This window comes from Microtus oregoni, unplaced genomic scaffold, assembly GCF_018167655.1.
Source record: "Microtus oregoni isolate MIOR12 unplaced genomic scaffold, Mior012 000064F_ref0000363, whole genome shotgun sequence".
NCBI classification, from domain to species: domain Eukaryota; kingdom Metazoa; phylum Chordata; class Mammalia; order Rodentia; family Cricetidae; genus Microtus; species Microtus oregoni.
The window spans coordinates 9,500,621-9,517,490 of record NW_024543874.1 but is presented as its reverse complement, the minus strand read 5'-3'; the positions used below and the strand labels follow the sequence as shown (position 1 = coordinate 9,517,490).

The following is a 16,870-nucleotide window of genomic DNA, read 5'->3' as shown; positions in this document are numbered from 1 at the left end:
TCTTGTCCTGGCCCCTTGCTGCCTCTCCTGAGATGAGCTTTTCATGGCTGGATATTCTACAATGATGCTCTACTAACATGCATGGGGCAAGTGACCATAGCCCGAACCCTTTAAAAACAGGAGCCAAACCAAAGGGGTTAAACTCTCCCACTGTTACAAGGAATTTAGGTTTCAGTTCTCTGAGAGGGACAAACAGGTGTCTCTCCCAACAAAGAGCCATTTATGAATAATACATTCAGGGTCAAGGGAGAGAACAGAAACAAGGCCTGCAGTCTTATTCCCCAGTGTCTCAAGGACAAGTTCTACAGCCCCTTTTCTGGGTCACAACCAGACCTGCTCAAGCTTGTGAAATATGTCCAAAGTCAAAGAAAAATATACTAGCCATGTGGTGGTAGTGCCCACCTTTAATCCCAGCACTCGAGAGGCAGAGGCAGAGGCAGGCGGATCTTTGTGAGTATGAGGCCAGCCTGGTTCAGAGCGAGTTGCAGGACAGCCAGGGTTGTTACACAGAGAAACCGTCTTGAAAAAACAAAACAAACAAAATAAACTAATGTAGCCGAAGCTTGCTTAACCGATTACATTTGTAATGACCTCACTGTCCCTGAAATTCCCCTTAGGCCACATGCTTTTTAAGCATTGTCACCATTTTGTACAGGAGAATGACCTCACACGCATGCTGGCATAATAAATACACTGTAGGAGTGTGGCAGGGGTCCACGCCTTCCAGGGTGTGCCACACTCGGCACCTGGGCAGGCACTGGACAACAGAGTGAGACTTACATGCCTTTCAGACTGAGGTAGGAAGGCAGTGTTTTGGCTGACAGTTTCAATGGGCTTAGCCCATGGTTGCTTATTCCTGTGGCCTTGGATAGAACATTATGGTGGCAGGAGTGTGTCCACTGCATTGCAGACAAAATGCAGAGAGAAGGGCTTAGGGACCGGGTACAGCCCCTGGAGTTACTCCTCCAGCAACCTGCTTCCTACAGATTAGCCTCACCTCCTAAAGTTACAGAACCTACTAGAGTAGCACCAGCAGCAAAGGGCCATCCATTCAGCATCGAGGTCTGAGAGCATGTCATGTTCAAGTGCTCAGAGCATGAGACCCACAGGCAGCAGGGCCAGGAAAGGTGTCTCACCAGAGTTCACACGGTGGCATTTCTAGCTTCCTGTGGTGTCACAACAAAAGGAAATAAATAGAACAGTATTGGTATAGAAGGTGATGTAGCACACACCTTGGGTTGTAGAGGCAGGTTGATCTCTGGTGAGTTCAAGGCCAGCCTGGTCTACAGAATGAGTTGTGGGAAAGCCAGGACTACATGAAGAGACCCTGTCTCAAACAACAATAGCAAAAATAGTGTGTTGGTTGGTAGAGTACTTATCAGGAACATTCTGGAGGCAAAGAGGCACAGGAGTTCAAGGCCATCCTCAGCCACATTGAGTTCAAAGTTAACCTAAGCTGTATGAGAGTCTCTGTCTCAAAAGAAAACTATCCTCTTACACTTTTAGAGACAAATGGGAGACCTGGGTGTCTATGGGATACACCCCTTCTGTGGTTTCTGGGAAGAGTCCATATTTTATTAGTGAACCACATTTGTTAGTGGGTACTGTATCCCTTGAGGCCACATCGCCCCATACCTGCCTCCACAGCCTACATGTCAGTGTTTGTGTGCGAGGGAGAGAGAGGGAGAGAGAGGGGGGGGGGGTAGAGAGGGGAAGAGAGGGAGGGGGAGAGAGAGATACCCTCCATTTCCTCCCATAAACTGGCATGACAGACATGTACCCCCATGCCTGGCCTCTCTTAGGATGATAGGCACCCACTAGAATTAGCCCTCTCACCCATTTACAATCCAGAATGATCTCATCTCAAGGTCTTCAACTACATATGCAAAGATCCTTCCACTAAATAAAGCCTCCTTTATTGGGCTTAAGATATGCAATCCTATAGGTTGCCACCATTCAGGTCACCAAGTATTACCAAGTATGGTATGAGGTGGCCTTAAACTTCATCTGAAAACCGAAGCAAGTGGCACCTGGGATCTGAAAACTTGGTCCCAAGCTTGGAATTGTCCATTTGGCCTAGAGCAAGGCAAAGTAGTCAAACAGAAGGTGGGAGGAAGGGAGGAGAGCGGAGAAAAATAAATAGTTTAATAAAAATAATTAAAAAAAAACCCTCACTGTAGTTTTTAACATGTCTTCACTAAACTTAATGCTTTTTAGTTTTTGCTGTTTTTAAGGCTCTCACTCATGCGAGACAAGTGCTCTTGTGGCACACCTCTGACTCTTAGCTCAAAGCAGCAAACAACTCTTCCTTTTACTTCACCTGCAGGGCCACTGTAGAATTAACTGGACTGATAGCAACACTGCTGTATTTGTGGGACTAGACACTTAATGAGAGGGGCATGGAGACCACTGTTAGTAGTCAGAATATGATATTTATACATAAAGTTCACTATCTTATCCTGGTTCACCCTGTGGTATCCCCAAACAATTTTCTTCTTTTTGAGAAAGGGTCTCTCTCTGTGTAGCTCTGACTGCCCTGGAACTCGTTCTGTAGACCATGCTGGGCTTGAACTCAGAGATCCACCTACCTCTGCCTCCTGAGTGCTGGGATAAACAGTGTGTGCCATTGCTCGACTTTTTTTCTTGTTTTTTTTTAAGACAGGGTTTCTCTGTGAAATCCTGGCTGACCAGGGCTCTGTATACCAGGCTGGCCTCAAACACAGAGATCCATTTGCCCTTGAATGCTGGGAGTGAAGTTGTGCATCACTACCTGCCTGACGCAAAACAATTTCTTACAGGAATAACAAAGACTGTTTATCACAGACAACCATTTCAGAGTAACAAGGGGACAGTAAGTTTGAAATGTGACAACTGCTAAACCCGGAACAAAGACATCAAGAGCCCACTCATGCACCTCATATAGTCTACAGGAGGTGTGGCACCTGTGAAGCGTACTCAGTCCAAGTATGCCCAACCTCAGGTTTCTAGAACAGAGGCTTCCACGTATTTAGTGATCTTTTGCACTGGATCTCTGGGTCCCCAGTATGTTTACATTACTATCCAACACTAAAAGTTGAAGTCAGCTAGGACAACTCAAGTACAGTGCTGTCTGGGACCCGAGGGATCTTTTGTCTGGAGGCCTGTGGCCCTTGGGGTGGTGAGTGATAAGTAAGTTCTGGAGCTACTGACACTAGTATACAACAGACTGCTTTGCAGCTGGGTGGATGTGAGTGAAAGAGCAGTAGACTTTTTTTTTTTTTCATTTTCTTTTCTTTCTTTCTTCCTTTTTTTTCTTTTTCTTTTTCTTTTTTTTCCGAGACAGGGCTTCTTTTTTTAGCAGCTCTGGTTGTTCTGGAACTCAGCTTTGTAGACCAGCCTGGACTTGAACTAACAGACATCCACCTGTCTCTGCCTCCCAAGTGCTAGGATGCACCACCACCACCACTGCCCTGCTTTCTTAATTATTTGAGTAGCTATAAATTTTAAGCTTATGCTGTTTTCAGGAAACTTTTGTAAGGATTAACTCTACAACAAGCAGTCTCGAGCATGCACAAAATGCCAGCACCTCAGTGCACTACAGCTTTACAGCTCACATTGGGTGACTCCACATACCCGTGCCCACTTATTGACAGCACACACCTGGTGCTTATGATTTGGTGGGAGAACACTTATGTAATGAGCCCACAGACAACAAAGCAAAGTTCTCTGAGCCTGTAACAGCTCATGAGAAACACCCGTAACAACCAATGACCAACCCAATGTTTAAGTCTGAGAAAAAAGTTACCCAAAGTAAGCAAAATAAGATAAAACAAAAAGATACCTAGAACAATGAAGACCTAAGAATCTTACTTTAGGAAGGTTTCATTTTTTCTCAGCAATTTAATCTAAGACCCACTGAGAACTGGTACCTGAGCTCCTCACTTAGTGGGTATTCCAGGGCTGGCTGAATGCAAGGGACCACAGGCTGTGTGGCTTTCTATACTGCACACATATGTGACCAGTGACCTGGGGTAGAACTCCAACACGATCTTAGGGAAAAAGATTTAATGTAAATATTCATCCATTAGGACGTACAAATAAATAAGCTCAGAAGAGCCGATAGAAAAAAAACACACAAATATGTAAACTGCCAATTTATCTCCAGTATCAGATACTTCACTTCTAAAATACTAATACACAAATTAACTAATTAAAAGATATAGGACATTAAACATAAACATCCCCAAACAAAAAAATAAGATCAAGGATAAACGCTATTTCTTCCTATGTATCAAGACTACAAATAGCATTTAAACACTTTATTATTCAAATTAAGAAATTATACATTTTGTCTGATAATGGTCATTGTTTTAAAAGTGTCATTCAGTTTTCCCACATTTAAAAGTATATTGCTAATTCTGGTCACCTAACCCAACAGCACAAAGAGCCTCCAGGCACAAAGATGCTGGACTTGGCAGAGATGCGGGGTTTGGAGTCCTCACCAGCTCCATGTTGGTCCTTGCATGCGACTTCCTTAGATGCTTCCCTGCTTCCTGTGTGCAGAGGTTGAGGTCACCTGGAGACAAGTTGGACCCTGATAAAGCGCCTAAGTGAGAATCACCTGGCCTGATGCTCTTCCCTGACACACTCCAGGGTCACTGTCTTCTTATCAAAACAGCAGCAGGAAGCAGAGGTGCCAAGGCCTGGCAAATCCCCCCAAGATACCCAAGAAAATGGGCAGTACTGTTGGGCCAGGAGGGCGCGTGGATCACGGAGAGACGCAGCCCGCCACTTTGGTTCAAATGACTTTAATAAAAGCTGCAGTGCTCACATCCCCCAGTTGCCAACTCACTGCAGGTGACAAAGTACCTCAGGAAGTGCAGGGACCCTCCTCCTCCACCTCCCCGGAAAGCTCTCCAGGTACAAAGCAGAGACAGGAAAAGAGCAATGAGGGCAGCAGCCACCTCACACCCACACAGCCATGTCTAAACCTCATGATGCAGGTCAGTAGGAGTCTGAAGAGAAGCATGCGAGTCCCACCTGGGGGACATGGCTTAAAAAGCACAAATAAAATAATACTAGCGTTATCCATTTTCCAAACCTAATCACTTTGGGAAAAGGCAGCAGGAAAAATGCCTTCAGTTCTTATAATTAGGCTTGTAAACAATCAACCACATGAGAAGCAGTGGCTTGGGACTTTGTGTATCAGCCCCAGACCCCGTCTGCAGATACGGGCGCCTGACCCAAAGGGGATATGAACTGGGTCAGCAAGGCCAAAGCTTCATCTTTGGTTAATTTCACTGAATTGCCACTAGTCTAAAACCTGTGCTCTTCTTGGTGAACTTACTAAACCAGCCACATGGCACATAACAATGGTTAAGTTAGGTGAAAAGCAATGTCCACCTATGTAAGTGACTGTCTCAATAAAATTATCTAAAAAAAAAAAAAAATCAGAGAGGGAGGAAAGAAGAAAGAAGGCCTGAGGAGAGCCACGGGTCCCGCCTGAGTGCTCTGGGGGGGTGGGGGTGGGGGGTCTGGTAGGTGATGGTTGCCTCTGGGTCAGATCAAGTTCCCTGGGCTCAACTCAGCTCAACTCAAAGCCAGCAGCACACTCAATAGCATAAAGCAGCTTGCTTCGCAGCAGGGCTTCATCATAAAATTCTGGGAGCTTCAGCAGGTTCATGCAGGTGCTGGCTGTAGGTAGCCGCTCAAGGTCCGAGCCTCCATTGTGAATGCAAAACGCAGGATACAGCTCCTGGAAGACAGGGCACAGGACATGGTTAGAGGGATCTGGCACTGCCTAGAGCCTACCAGAGTCTTGTTCTGCCAGAGAGGTACTGTTGCTCTGGAAGCTACCTTTCTCAAAAATATTCTTTCTTTTAAAAAAGATTTTAAATTATATTTGTGTACATATAAGTGTGTCTGTGCATGAGTGCAGGCACCCAGAAACCAGAGGTGCTAGGATACTCTTGAGGCTCGGGTTACAGGTGGTTGTAAGCTGCTCAACAGGGGTACTGGGAACTTAACTTGGGTCCTCAACAAGAGCAGCATGGGCTCTTAGCCACCCAGTCACCTCCCTAAACCTTTGCCTTTCTTTATGTTATGTTTTTTGCTTAATTTTATTTGTTTTCAAGACAGGGCTTCTTTTTGTAACAGACCTTACTGTCCTTGAACTTGCCCTATAGACTAGGCCTCAAACTCAGAGATCTGCCTGCTCCTGCCTGCTGAATGCTCAGTGTTGTGATTAAGGGTATGAGCCACTATGCCTGACTACCAGCCCACCTTAAAAAAAGAAGATACATTTATTGCTGGGCGGTGGTGGCATACACCTTTATTCCAGCACTAGGAAGGCAGGGACAGGCAGATCTCTGTGAGTTTGAGGCCAGCCTAGTCTACAATAGCTAGTTCTTGTCGGGCGATGGTGGCGCAAGCCTTTAATCCCAGCACTTGGGAGGCAGAGGCAGGCAGATCTCTGTGAGTTCGAGACCAGCCTGGTCTAGAGAGCTGGGTTCCAAGGACAGGCTCCAAAGCCACAAAGAAACCCTGTCTCGAAAAACCAAACCAAACCAAACCAAACCAAACCAAGAGCTAGTTCTAGGACAGGCTCTAAAACTACAGCGAAACCCTGCCTCGAAACCCCCCCCCCAAGATATATACATTTATTTATTTTTTTTAAATATTTATTTATTTATTATGTATACAATATTCTGTGTGTGTGTGTCCGCAGGTCAGAAGAGGACACTAAATCTCATTACAGATGGTTGTGAGCCACCATGTGGTTGCTGGGAATTGAACTCATGACCTTTGGAAGAGTAGGCAATGCTCTTAACCACCGAGCCATCTCTCCAGCCCCCTATACATTTATTTTTATTTTGCGTGTATGAGCATCTTGCCTGAGTGTATGTATATGAACCATATGTGTACCTGATGTCTAAAGAGGTCAAAAGAAGTCATTAGATCACTGGAACTGTAGTTATAGACAGTTGTGAGGTACCGTGTGAGTATTCTGTAAGAAAAGTCACTGGTCTTAGCCAGTGAGTCATCTCTTCAGCCCCTGGTAAACATCTCTTATCAACTACTCAGAAAGCTGAGGCAGGACTCGGACTGAATTATGGATTCGAGGTTAGGCCACATTACATAGTAAGATACCCATCTTAAGGAAAGAATTTACAGAAGAGGACAGGGTCAGTTGGATACTTCAAATGAGCTGCAGTAAGTACACTGAACTTAGAAGCCATGCAGATGTTTCAACAACACACATAAACAAACACAACAGAAACGGGAGCAAAGCACAGTCTCTATACAGAAAGTTGCCAGAAAGAGGCTCAGTCACACAGTCAGCATGATTTCAAGCTATTAAAAGAAAAAAACAAACTTAAGTTGAGCTGGGCAGTGATGGTAAACAGCTTTAATCCCAGCACTCCAGAGCAGAGGCAGGAGAATCTGTGTGAGTGAGGCCAGCTTGGTCTAAGAGTGAGTTCCAGGACAGGCAAGGCTATACAGAGAAATCCTGTCTCGAAAAAAAAAACAAAACAAAAAACAAAAAATTACGTTGAATTAGTATGTGTGTCAGAAGACAACTTGCAGGAATTAGTTCCTGCTTTCAACTATATGGGACCCAGAAATCAAACTCAGGTCATCAGACTTAGTGGCAGGTACCCGTGGGGCATTCTTACCAGCCCCACAAATGTTTTTTTTTTTTATTTTGTGTTGAACCGGTAATTCCAGTCTGCACTTGTGTGATGGAGGAAAAGAGTGGATAGCTTCCAGGTATTAATGAACAATACATGGTCCCTTCAGAACTGGTACTCAATGACAGGTACAGCTTTGAGGACTTTACTCTAGCTCTCCTGTACAAATCATTTCTTGATATAACTTAACAGCTGAGCAGAAAAGTTCTTCCTAGAAAATTTCAGTTGGTGGCAAAATGATACATATTTTAAACATGGCTATGATCGCAAGTGGCCACTATCATCACTTGGTTAAAGGTGACTAGACCCATAGAGGGTCTAGATCCCAGTAAAGGGATGAGTCTCCCACCTTGCCGCCAACCAGATCTGAGGAAATGGTTGCATCTGTGTAGTGCTGCTGCCAAAAAGGGAAAATTCAAACCTAAAAACTGAGGAAATTTGCTGATTTCTAATGTTATAGACAGGAACATAAGGATGAGTCTAGAGTATGCAGCTTGTTTACAGCAGTACTGAATACATCCTACAGGGTATAAGGAGGACAGGGTGGTGCCATGGATACTATTTAAAGATATGACAGTGTATGCTAGTTATTATTCTTTTTAAAGATTCATTTATTTTTATTTTATATGCATGAATGTTTGCCTGCCTGTATATATATATATATGTATATATACATGTGCACCATATGCATGTATGGTATATCTTCAGAGGCCAGAGAGGGAGTTGGATCCTCTGGAACTGGAATTAAAAGATGGTTGTAAGCCACCTTCTGAGTGCTGGGAACAGAAACCAGTTTCTCGAGTCCTTCACTGAGTAATCTTTCCATTTCCATGTTGGTATTATTATATTACTGTTGTTGTTGCTGTTAGGCAGGGTTTTTCTGTGTAGACCAGGCTGACCTTGAGTTCCAGAGATCCACCTGCCTCTGCCTCCTGAGTGCTGAGATTAAAGATGTGGGCCACCACTGCCTGGTCGTTACTTTTAGTGTACAACATAGAACCCCTCATTTATATGTGTAGGTACTCAGATCCCTTAGGTGTGTCCAGACAGTTAAAGCAAAGAAGAAAGTATGTTTTCTTCTCTCGTATTGTATCAGCACATCACAGCCACCACTTTGTGCCTTTTTTTTTCTGTTATTGTGTCTTACGAATCTGAGTAGCACAGTGTTCCCACTGCATAGGAACACACAAACTCCTGATAGGCACACATTCAGTTTCAATACTGCATAAATAATAAGACTGTGAACATTACTTCTTTGCTTGAGACTTATTTGTGTATTCTGGGCTGACCTTGAACTCATTATGTAGCCAAGGATGACTTAACTCCTGATTTTCCTGCCTCTACCTCCAAGGAGCTAGGATGGATGACAGGTGATCTTTACACTTAGCAAGGATTGTGTGACTAAGTTAACCATTGCACTTGTCTGTAGGCTAAATATATATCCGATAGATGCTGACGGTACTGCAGACCTGTGAATGAGATCTAAAGAAAGGCCAAACGGTACAAGCAACTAATAATGACACCTCATTTTACCCAAGAGCACCATTAGGTACCATCTCATACCTGAGATGTGACCATACTCCTCTCCAACACAGAACAACAAAGCAGAGACTGCCTTGAACTGGCTTACTCTCCCACCTGGTTGGTACTTATTTCAAATCCCTGCCTAGTTCACCCCCCATTGCAAATGTCTACAAGATGAGGCCCTGAGAAGCAAAATAGTAGCTAGCTGTACATCTGGCTGGTAACAGATTCTGGATCTGCTCTTCAGGTGCTGTGACTGAAGTGAAGGCCATATGATGGGGCACAATGTTCACTCAAAGTATTTCAAGCTGTCATTCCAGCACTGGAAAAACTTTTAGCTTTCTTTGCTAAGTTTTATGTCAATTGACACAAAGCTAGAGTCATCAGATAAGAGAGTAACTTAGTTGAGGAAAAAGTCTCCACAAGATCAGAATATTCTCACTCTGTGGGTCGTGACCCTTTCTTTCAAAGGGGTCATCTAAGACCATTGGAAAACACAGATATTTACATTATGATTCGCAACAGTAGCAAAATAAGTTATGAAATAGCATCAAAATCGACTTAATAATTGGGGGTTACCACAATATGAGGAACTGTATTAAAAAGTCACAGCATTATGAAGGTTGAAAAAAAAAAATCACTGCTGTAGAGCATTTTCTTTTTTTTTTAAAAAAATATTTATTTATTTATTATGTATACAATATTCTGTCTGTGTGTATGTCTGCAGGCCAGAAGAGGGCACCAGACCTCATTACAGATGGTTGTGAGCCACCATGTGGTTGCTGGGAATTGAACTCAGGACCTTTGGAAGAGCAGGCAATGCTCTTAACCACTGAGCCATCTCTCCAGCCCCTGTAGAGCATTTTCTTTCTCTTTTCTGAGACAGGTTTTCTCTGTGTTGTAGCCCTGGCTGTCCAGGAACTCATTCTGTAGATCAGGCTGGAACAGAACTCAGAGAGATCTTCAGGCATCTGTACTGGCCTGAACTTGGGGTTCTGACAGGATATGTCCTCAGCTACAGTCACTAAGACAACCTCCTATGTACATTCATTATGTTCCCTTTTAAAAGGACCCTACGCATCCCCCATCTCTCTCTCTCCTCTCCTGTTACACCTATCCCCAAAGGCCTGTCTCCCCTCTGCCCTCCCCCTCCTTTCCTATTCACTATCACCCAATAAAAAACCCACCCGAGCTCTGTCACATGGTGTGTTTTTCTCTGGTGCCGCTTTTTCTAAATTACAACATATGCTAAGCAAGTGCCTTACATGTAAGCTATATCTCCAGCCCAAGATAATGCTGAATAAAAGCAGTAGCTTATGACAGTGAATAAAATAAGATGTAACAGTGGCCCGAATTGGAAAAAAACAGATGTTTTTATTCTTCTACCTAACCACTGATTCCCATTTACTATCTTGAAAACATAGATTTTGTTAGAAGAAAAAACAAATCCAACAGTGTAAGAAACAGTAGATACCTTACAGCCATTACAGCAAAACAAAGAACAGAATTTAAACAAGGGCTCTGCAGGAACTGGCAAAAGGCATGCCACACTCAGCTGTCTGGAGCTGCCACTTTAGCAGACTGCTGCATGTGCCTCTTGAACTCAGCATGTGTTTTAGGTTTTCCTCAACTGGGTAAGAACACCACCTGGAAAGGGCCAGGTGTGGTGGTACATGTCCTTAGTCCAAACACTTGGGAGGCTGAGCTACAAAACAAAAGACCCTGTCTCAAACAAACAAGACCTTATTGGGGTGTGAGCGCAGGGTGGTATACCTGTAAATTCCAGTACTTGGGAGACTGAGGCAAGAGGTCTGGTGTAAATCCCAGGACAGCCTGGACAACTTTAAGTTCTGTTTCAGTGAAACAGAAGCTGGCTGAAATACAGTAGCAATACTGTCTCCAAAACAAAACATAAACATAAGAACAAAACATTCTCATTCTATCCTTAATTACAACATATTGTGCCACTATGTATCTCTCATGAACAGGAAGCAAAGGATGCAGTTCTGAGTACACAAGGGCAGCCAGTTTCTCACACACTTGAGGCTAAAAATAGACACTATAGATTTGTTCGTTGGTGTTGATACACCTTTAATCCCAACACTTGGGAGGCAAAGGCAGGTGAATCTCTATGAGTTTGAGAACAGCCTGGTCTACAGAGCAAGTTCCAGGACAGCTAGGAATGTTACACAGAGAAATCCTGTTTCAAAAAACAAACAAAAACCCACAAAAAAAAAAAAAAAAAACCCAAAACCAAACCAACAAAAATTCCTAGAGCTTAGGAGGCAGATGCAGGTAGATCTTTTTGGGTTTGAGATCAGCCTCTCTATAGAGTGAGTTCCATGACAGTCAGGGCTACACAAAGAAACCCTGTCTCAAAAAAACAAATAAACAAAAAACCCAAAAACTCACCAACAACAAAACAAACCTACCACTAACAAGACAGAAGTATTTGATGGCACGGTCAGCAATACCTTTGTAAATGGAGAGCTCTAGATACACTTCACAGTGAAACATTGTGAATGTCGAGTCAGTCCACAACGTCTCCCCTCCCTCTCTCCCCTTGTCCTTCTTTTGGTTTCTGGAGACAGGGTTTCTCTGTGTAGCCTTGGCTGTCCTGGAACTCACTAAGTAGCCAGGGTGGTCTTAAACTCAGAGATCTGTCTGCTTCTGCCTCTTGGGTGCTGAGATTAAAGGTGTGTGTCAGCACTGCCAAGAAAATGTCCTATTTTATTATTTCTTTCATAATGCTAATTGGGTTTCCTACTTGGGAGTCTTAAAAGTAAAAAATGAAGTTCTTTACTAAAGTCTGAATCAAGGGTAGTACTTTATACATAATTAAATACAACACAATGAGAATTTGCATTAATTCAGAGAAAGAAAAAAAATCAATTTACTGTGTGGCCTGATGGTAACTTAACAATTTTTCTACAGCATTTAATGATTTCTTTTTTCTGCAACAATCCTACTTATTAAACATACTAAGTTCTAATTAGCTTTAGCAGATGCTGTTCTTCCCCAATATTGGGCACAGAGGTGTTCGGTGAGTTTCTTGCTATCTGCATCACAACAGATCTACACCGGTCCTCCCTCTCTGTGTCTGTCTGCTCTGAAGCACTCAAGAGGCACCTCCGAGAATCACAAGGTCAACATGCTTTGTAAACTCTGATGTCTGACATGACAATTGTAAAAACTAATATGGAATTCTTTTCTGGTAGAGAGGATCTTGCTGTGTACTATGGTATTGCTTGGAACCACTACCCTTCCTGCCTCAGCCTCACAAAGTACTGGATTACAGATATGCATTACCATGTAGCTTTTTCTTTCATAGGTGAGTTCAGCCTTAGTACAATCTTTTTTTTTTTAAAGATTTATTTATTTATTATGTATTCAATATTCTGTCTGTTGTATGCCTGCAGGCCAGAAGAGGGCACCAGACCCCATTACAGATGGTTGTGAGCCACCATGTGGTTGCTGGGAATTGAACTCAGGACCTTTGGAAGAGCAGGCAATGCTCTTAACCTTTGAGCCATCTCTCCAGCCCTTTAGTACATTCTTTATTGAAGAGTTCATGCTTTTCTTATTTTTATATTTTCTCTTTCATGATTTTTACAACTTTTTTTGTAGTTGTTGCTTTTTAAGATACGGTTTCTCTGTGTAACTAGGTTGTTCTAGAACTCACTTTGTAGATCATGCTAGCATTCAATCTTGTCATTTTTTAAAAGACTTATTTTAATTTTAGGTGTGTGGGTGTCTTGCCTGCATTATGTTTGTGTACCACACTGCCTGGTACCTGCAGAGGCTAGAAGATCTGTTGGAACTATTGTTAAATAGATGGTTGTAAGCTGTCACATTGCTGGGAACTGAACCTGAGTCCCAAGAGTGGCCAGTGATCTTAACAGCTGAGCATCTCTCTAGCTCACCTGACATTATCTTTACTCTCTATTTCTGTCAATATAACTGGTTCTTTACCTTATTTCAGTAACTTGGAAGACTCACATGATTACTGCCCTACTTATTGGATGTTCCTTTTTTCCCCTTTTGTTTTGAGACAGGGTTTCTCTGTGTAGTCCTGGCTGTCCTGAAACGTGTAGACCAGGCTGGCCTACAACTCAGAGATCTGCCTGCCTCTGCCTCTCAGGTGGTGGGATTAAAGGCGTGTGCCACCACTGCCCAGCTGAACAGATCTTTCTCATTACTGTCCCTAAACCCAGCAGTACAGACAGCTGCTTCCTGTGAAAAATTAGCTTCTGGCAGTTGTGCAGATCTTCCTCCAATTTTCATCTGAGTACAAACTGAGATGTTTTACTGACGGACTGTTTTGTTTCTTGATTTTGGGTTTTTTTTTTGTGTGTGTGTGTGTGTGTGTGTGTGTGTGTGTTTGAGACAGGGTTTCTCTGTGTAGCAGTCCTAGCTATCCTAGAACTTGCTTTGTAGACAAGCCGTGTCTGCCTTCCAAGTACTGGGATTAAAGGCTTGTGCAACATTGCCCAGCCCACTGTCCATTTTTAAAAAACGGTTTAAAAACTGCAATCTGCCTACTTTAGAATTTAGTCATTAAATTTATAATTCAGTAATCTAGAAAACTGCTACATTTGTGCCACTATCTCCACTATCTATGTTTGGAACATGTCCACACTCTCATTGAGTTCTTCCTTCTGCCTTCAGCCCTACATTTACCTTCAGAGCTCTGCCTTTAAGGGTAGTTCATGTGGTAGAAGTCACAGCAAGATGTCAATGCTCACACTTTCTGATTCATACTATAGTAATTTGTTTCTTTTACATTTCTGAATATCTTCAGTTCACGGTGTCTATTACCAGATGACCCTTGGCCTTCTTGCAGGTTGGGTCATCATAACCAATGCTGTCATTTATCCTGAGCACACTACTTAAAATGACACCCAAAACACTGTCAAAAGAATCTGCGTATACCTACCCAAACTGTCCAGAACACATAGATGGAAGGAAACGAAAGAACATACCTAGCCTGGTAAGGTAACATAGACCCCAAATCCCAGCACTCAAGAGTACAAAGCAGCAGAACTGAAGAGTTTGAGGCCAGCCTGGGTTAAATAGTGAGTTCAAGGGTAGCCTGAACTACAGAGCCATAAAACAAAACAAAATGAAAAAATCATGCCCATGCCTGCCCTGTGTAGCATTGCACTAGATCCTTACCTACAAGACAAATTCTACAAGGGACATTAAGCAACAAGCGGTATCACTTCACCAAGCTTCAGATACTTGAAAGAGGTTAAAAACATGGCTACCTAGCTCTACACAGCAGTATAAGGGAGCTGGTCCCAAGGGCATACAAATGTCTGTTTCTAACAAGCTCTCCAATGCTGCTAGAGTTTTAGATTGAACAGTAAGACTCTAAACCATGGTGTTAATACATCATGGGTAAATTCCTCTATTGCTGATCAATGAATTGTGGTGATTTACAGGAATATCCATTTTAGGGAAATATGAAGCCAATAAGAGGGAAAAAGAAATGCCCCTAACCTGCTTTGAAATGACTCAAAACTATAGAGCAAAACATGGTCACGTCAGTGGTTAAAGTGGGCAAAGAAAGTCTTTTCCAATTTTGCCACAGCACATGTACGGGGTAGAGGACAGTCTTGGGTGCTAGTCCTTGCCTTCAACTTTGTTTGAAATTGGGGTCTCTCTTTTGTTCATTAAGCATATTAATATCTAAAGATTTACTTATTTATTGTGTATACAGTGCTCTGCATGTGTGCTTGCATGGCAGAAAAGGGAGCCAGATCTCATTATAAATGGTTGTGAGCCACCCTGTGGTTGCTGGGAACTGAACTCAAGACTTCTAGAAGAGCAGTCAGTACTCTTAACCTCCAAGTCATTACTCCAGCTTCAAGTATATTATTTTTTTAAAAATCAATCAATCTCTCACTCACTCACTCACTCACTCACCCACTCACCCACCCACCCACAGGGATCCTGGGGAATGATTGAACTCAGTCTACCAGGCTTAGCAGTAGTTTAACCACTGGATAATTATGCTGGTTCCATATGTGTATGTACACACACTCGCATGTATGAACACCTGAGCCATCTTTGTTTTTGAGATAAGATCTTACCATATAACTCTGGCTGGCCTGGAAATCATAGATATCCACCTGCCTCTCTGCCTTCCAAGTGCTCTGATCAAGGTGTACACCACTTTGTCCATCTAAAAATTTTTAATACACTTATCTGTTGTGTGTGTGTTTGCATGATATACGTGTGTAAGCAAGGGTGTGGAGGTCAGAGGATAACCTTCAGGAGCTTGTTTTTTTTCTTCTATCACATGGGTTTTGGGGATTGAGCACAAGTGCCTTTTCTCAGTGAGATAGCTTAACAGGCCCTGCTGGCTCCACTAAGTACTCCTTAAGTATATATGCTGCTTCATATTATTTTATAATGAATATAGGAAATATCACTAAATGTTTCTCAAACAACCTTTTTTGTGTGTGATATGTTGTGTGGGTGGGTATGAGTATGTATGTAGATGCAAGAGTTTGGGTGACTTCCTTGACTGCCCCCCACCTGATATATATAAATAAAATGTGTGTATGTATAGTATGGTATATACTAAGGTTAGAGAACAACTTTAAGGAATTTATTCTGTCCTTCTTTCAAAGCAGAATGCCTTATTTCTGCTGCATTGCATACCAATTGGAGCTTCCAGTCTCCAATTCCCAATGTACTGTGGGAGTGCTGGCATCACCAAAGCACAGTACTGAACCAGGATTAGACTCAAGCAGACAAATAGGCAGGGAAAGTGACTTTACCAGCTAAGTCATCATGCTGGCCCTTGACTCATGTTTTGAGGGAGGTCTTCCAGTGAACTTCAAGCTTGCTAATTCAGCTTGACTGGCTGGTCCCGGTCTCTACTTTTCTAGTGCTGGGATTACAAGCCCAGCATTTGAATACTGGTTATCTGTTTGTTTTGTTTTGGAGACAGCATGGTCTCACTGGCTCTGACTACCTTGGAACTCACTATTAGATCAGGCTGGCCTCCAACCCACAGATATCAAAGTCCTGCTCAATCTGAGTGCTGGGATTAAAGGCATGTAACACCTTGCCTGGTAGATACTATGTAATGAATTTAGCCTCTCCTGCATGCATCGCTAGTATTTACTAATTAATTGAACTACTTCCCCAAACCCCCAATAACTTTAATTACTAAAAACAACAGGTAGGCCAAGTTATGTGAGATTAATACTAATTTTCAGAAGTAATCAATCAAGGGTAGGATAATGTAAAGCAAGTAGTACTAACAACCATTACCAATGTTTAGGCTGTATATTCTTCAACTGAGAGTGGAAAAGGATCACCACGACCTGAGGCTGGGCTGATGATTTCAATTGCAGGCAGCCTATCTGAACACAGGCTCTCTAGATACAATCCTAAGTACAATTATCACAGCACCTAGTACTTACAATAGGACAAAAGACAACAAACATAGAGTGGCCAGGCCTGTATGGTTTAAAATAAATAGCATGAAAGATGCATACCTTAAACCCCAGGAGAGGCGGGCGAGAGCAACTTGTTACAAACTTGAGTAACTTGCGCTTTTCTTCATCAGTGAAACCTTCTACAACTCTCCAAAAGATTTTAATGACAGGATGATCAGCAGAATAGCCCCCTATGACAAAATGAGCACATTATGCATTAAA

At 42.8% G+C, this 16,870-nt stretch overlaps 1 protein-coding gene across 1 annotated transcript in view; it reads right to left on the bottom strand.

The window, feature by feature from the left end:
• Positions 1-4,029: 4,029 nt before the first annotated feature.
• The window catches only part of Ube3c (ubiquitin protein ligase E3C), a 104,926-nt gene continuing 92,085 nt past the window's right edge, over positions 4,030-16,870 (bottom strand). Inside the window, exons 22-23 of the mRNA XM_041640591.1 lie at positions 16,709-16,839; positions 4,030-5,734 (exon numbers count right to left, since the gene is read on the bottom strand). Of these exons, the coding sequence (XP_041496525.1) occupies positions 5,564-5,734; positions 16,709-16,839 (302 nt within the window). The 3' untranslated portion in view covers positions 4,030-5,563. The remainder of the gene's footprint in view (positions 5,735-16,708; positions 16,840-16,870) is intronic.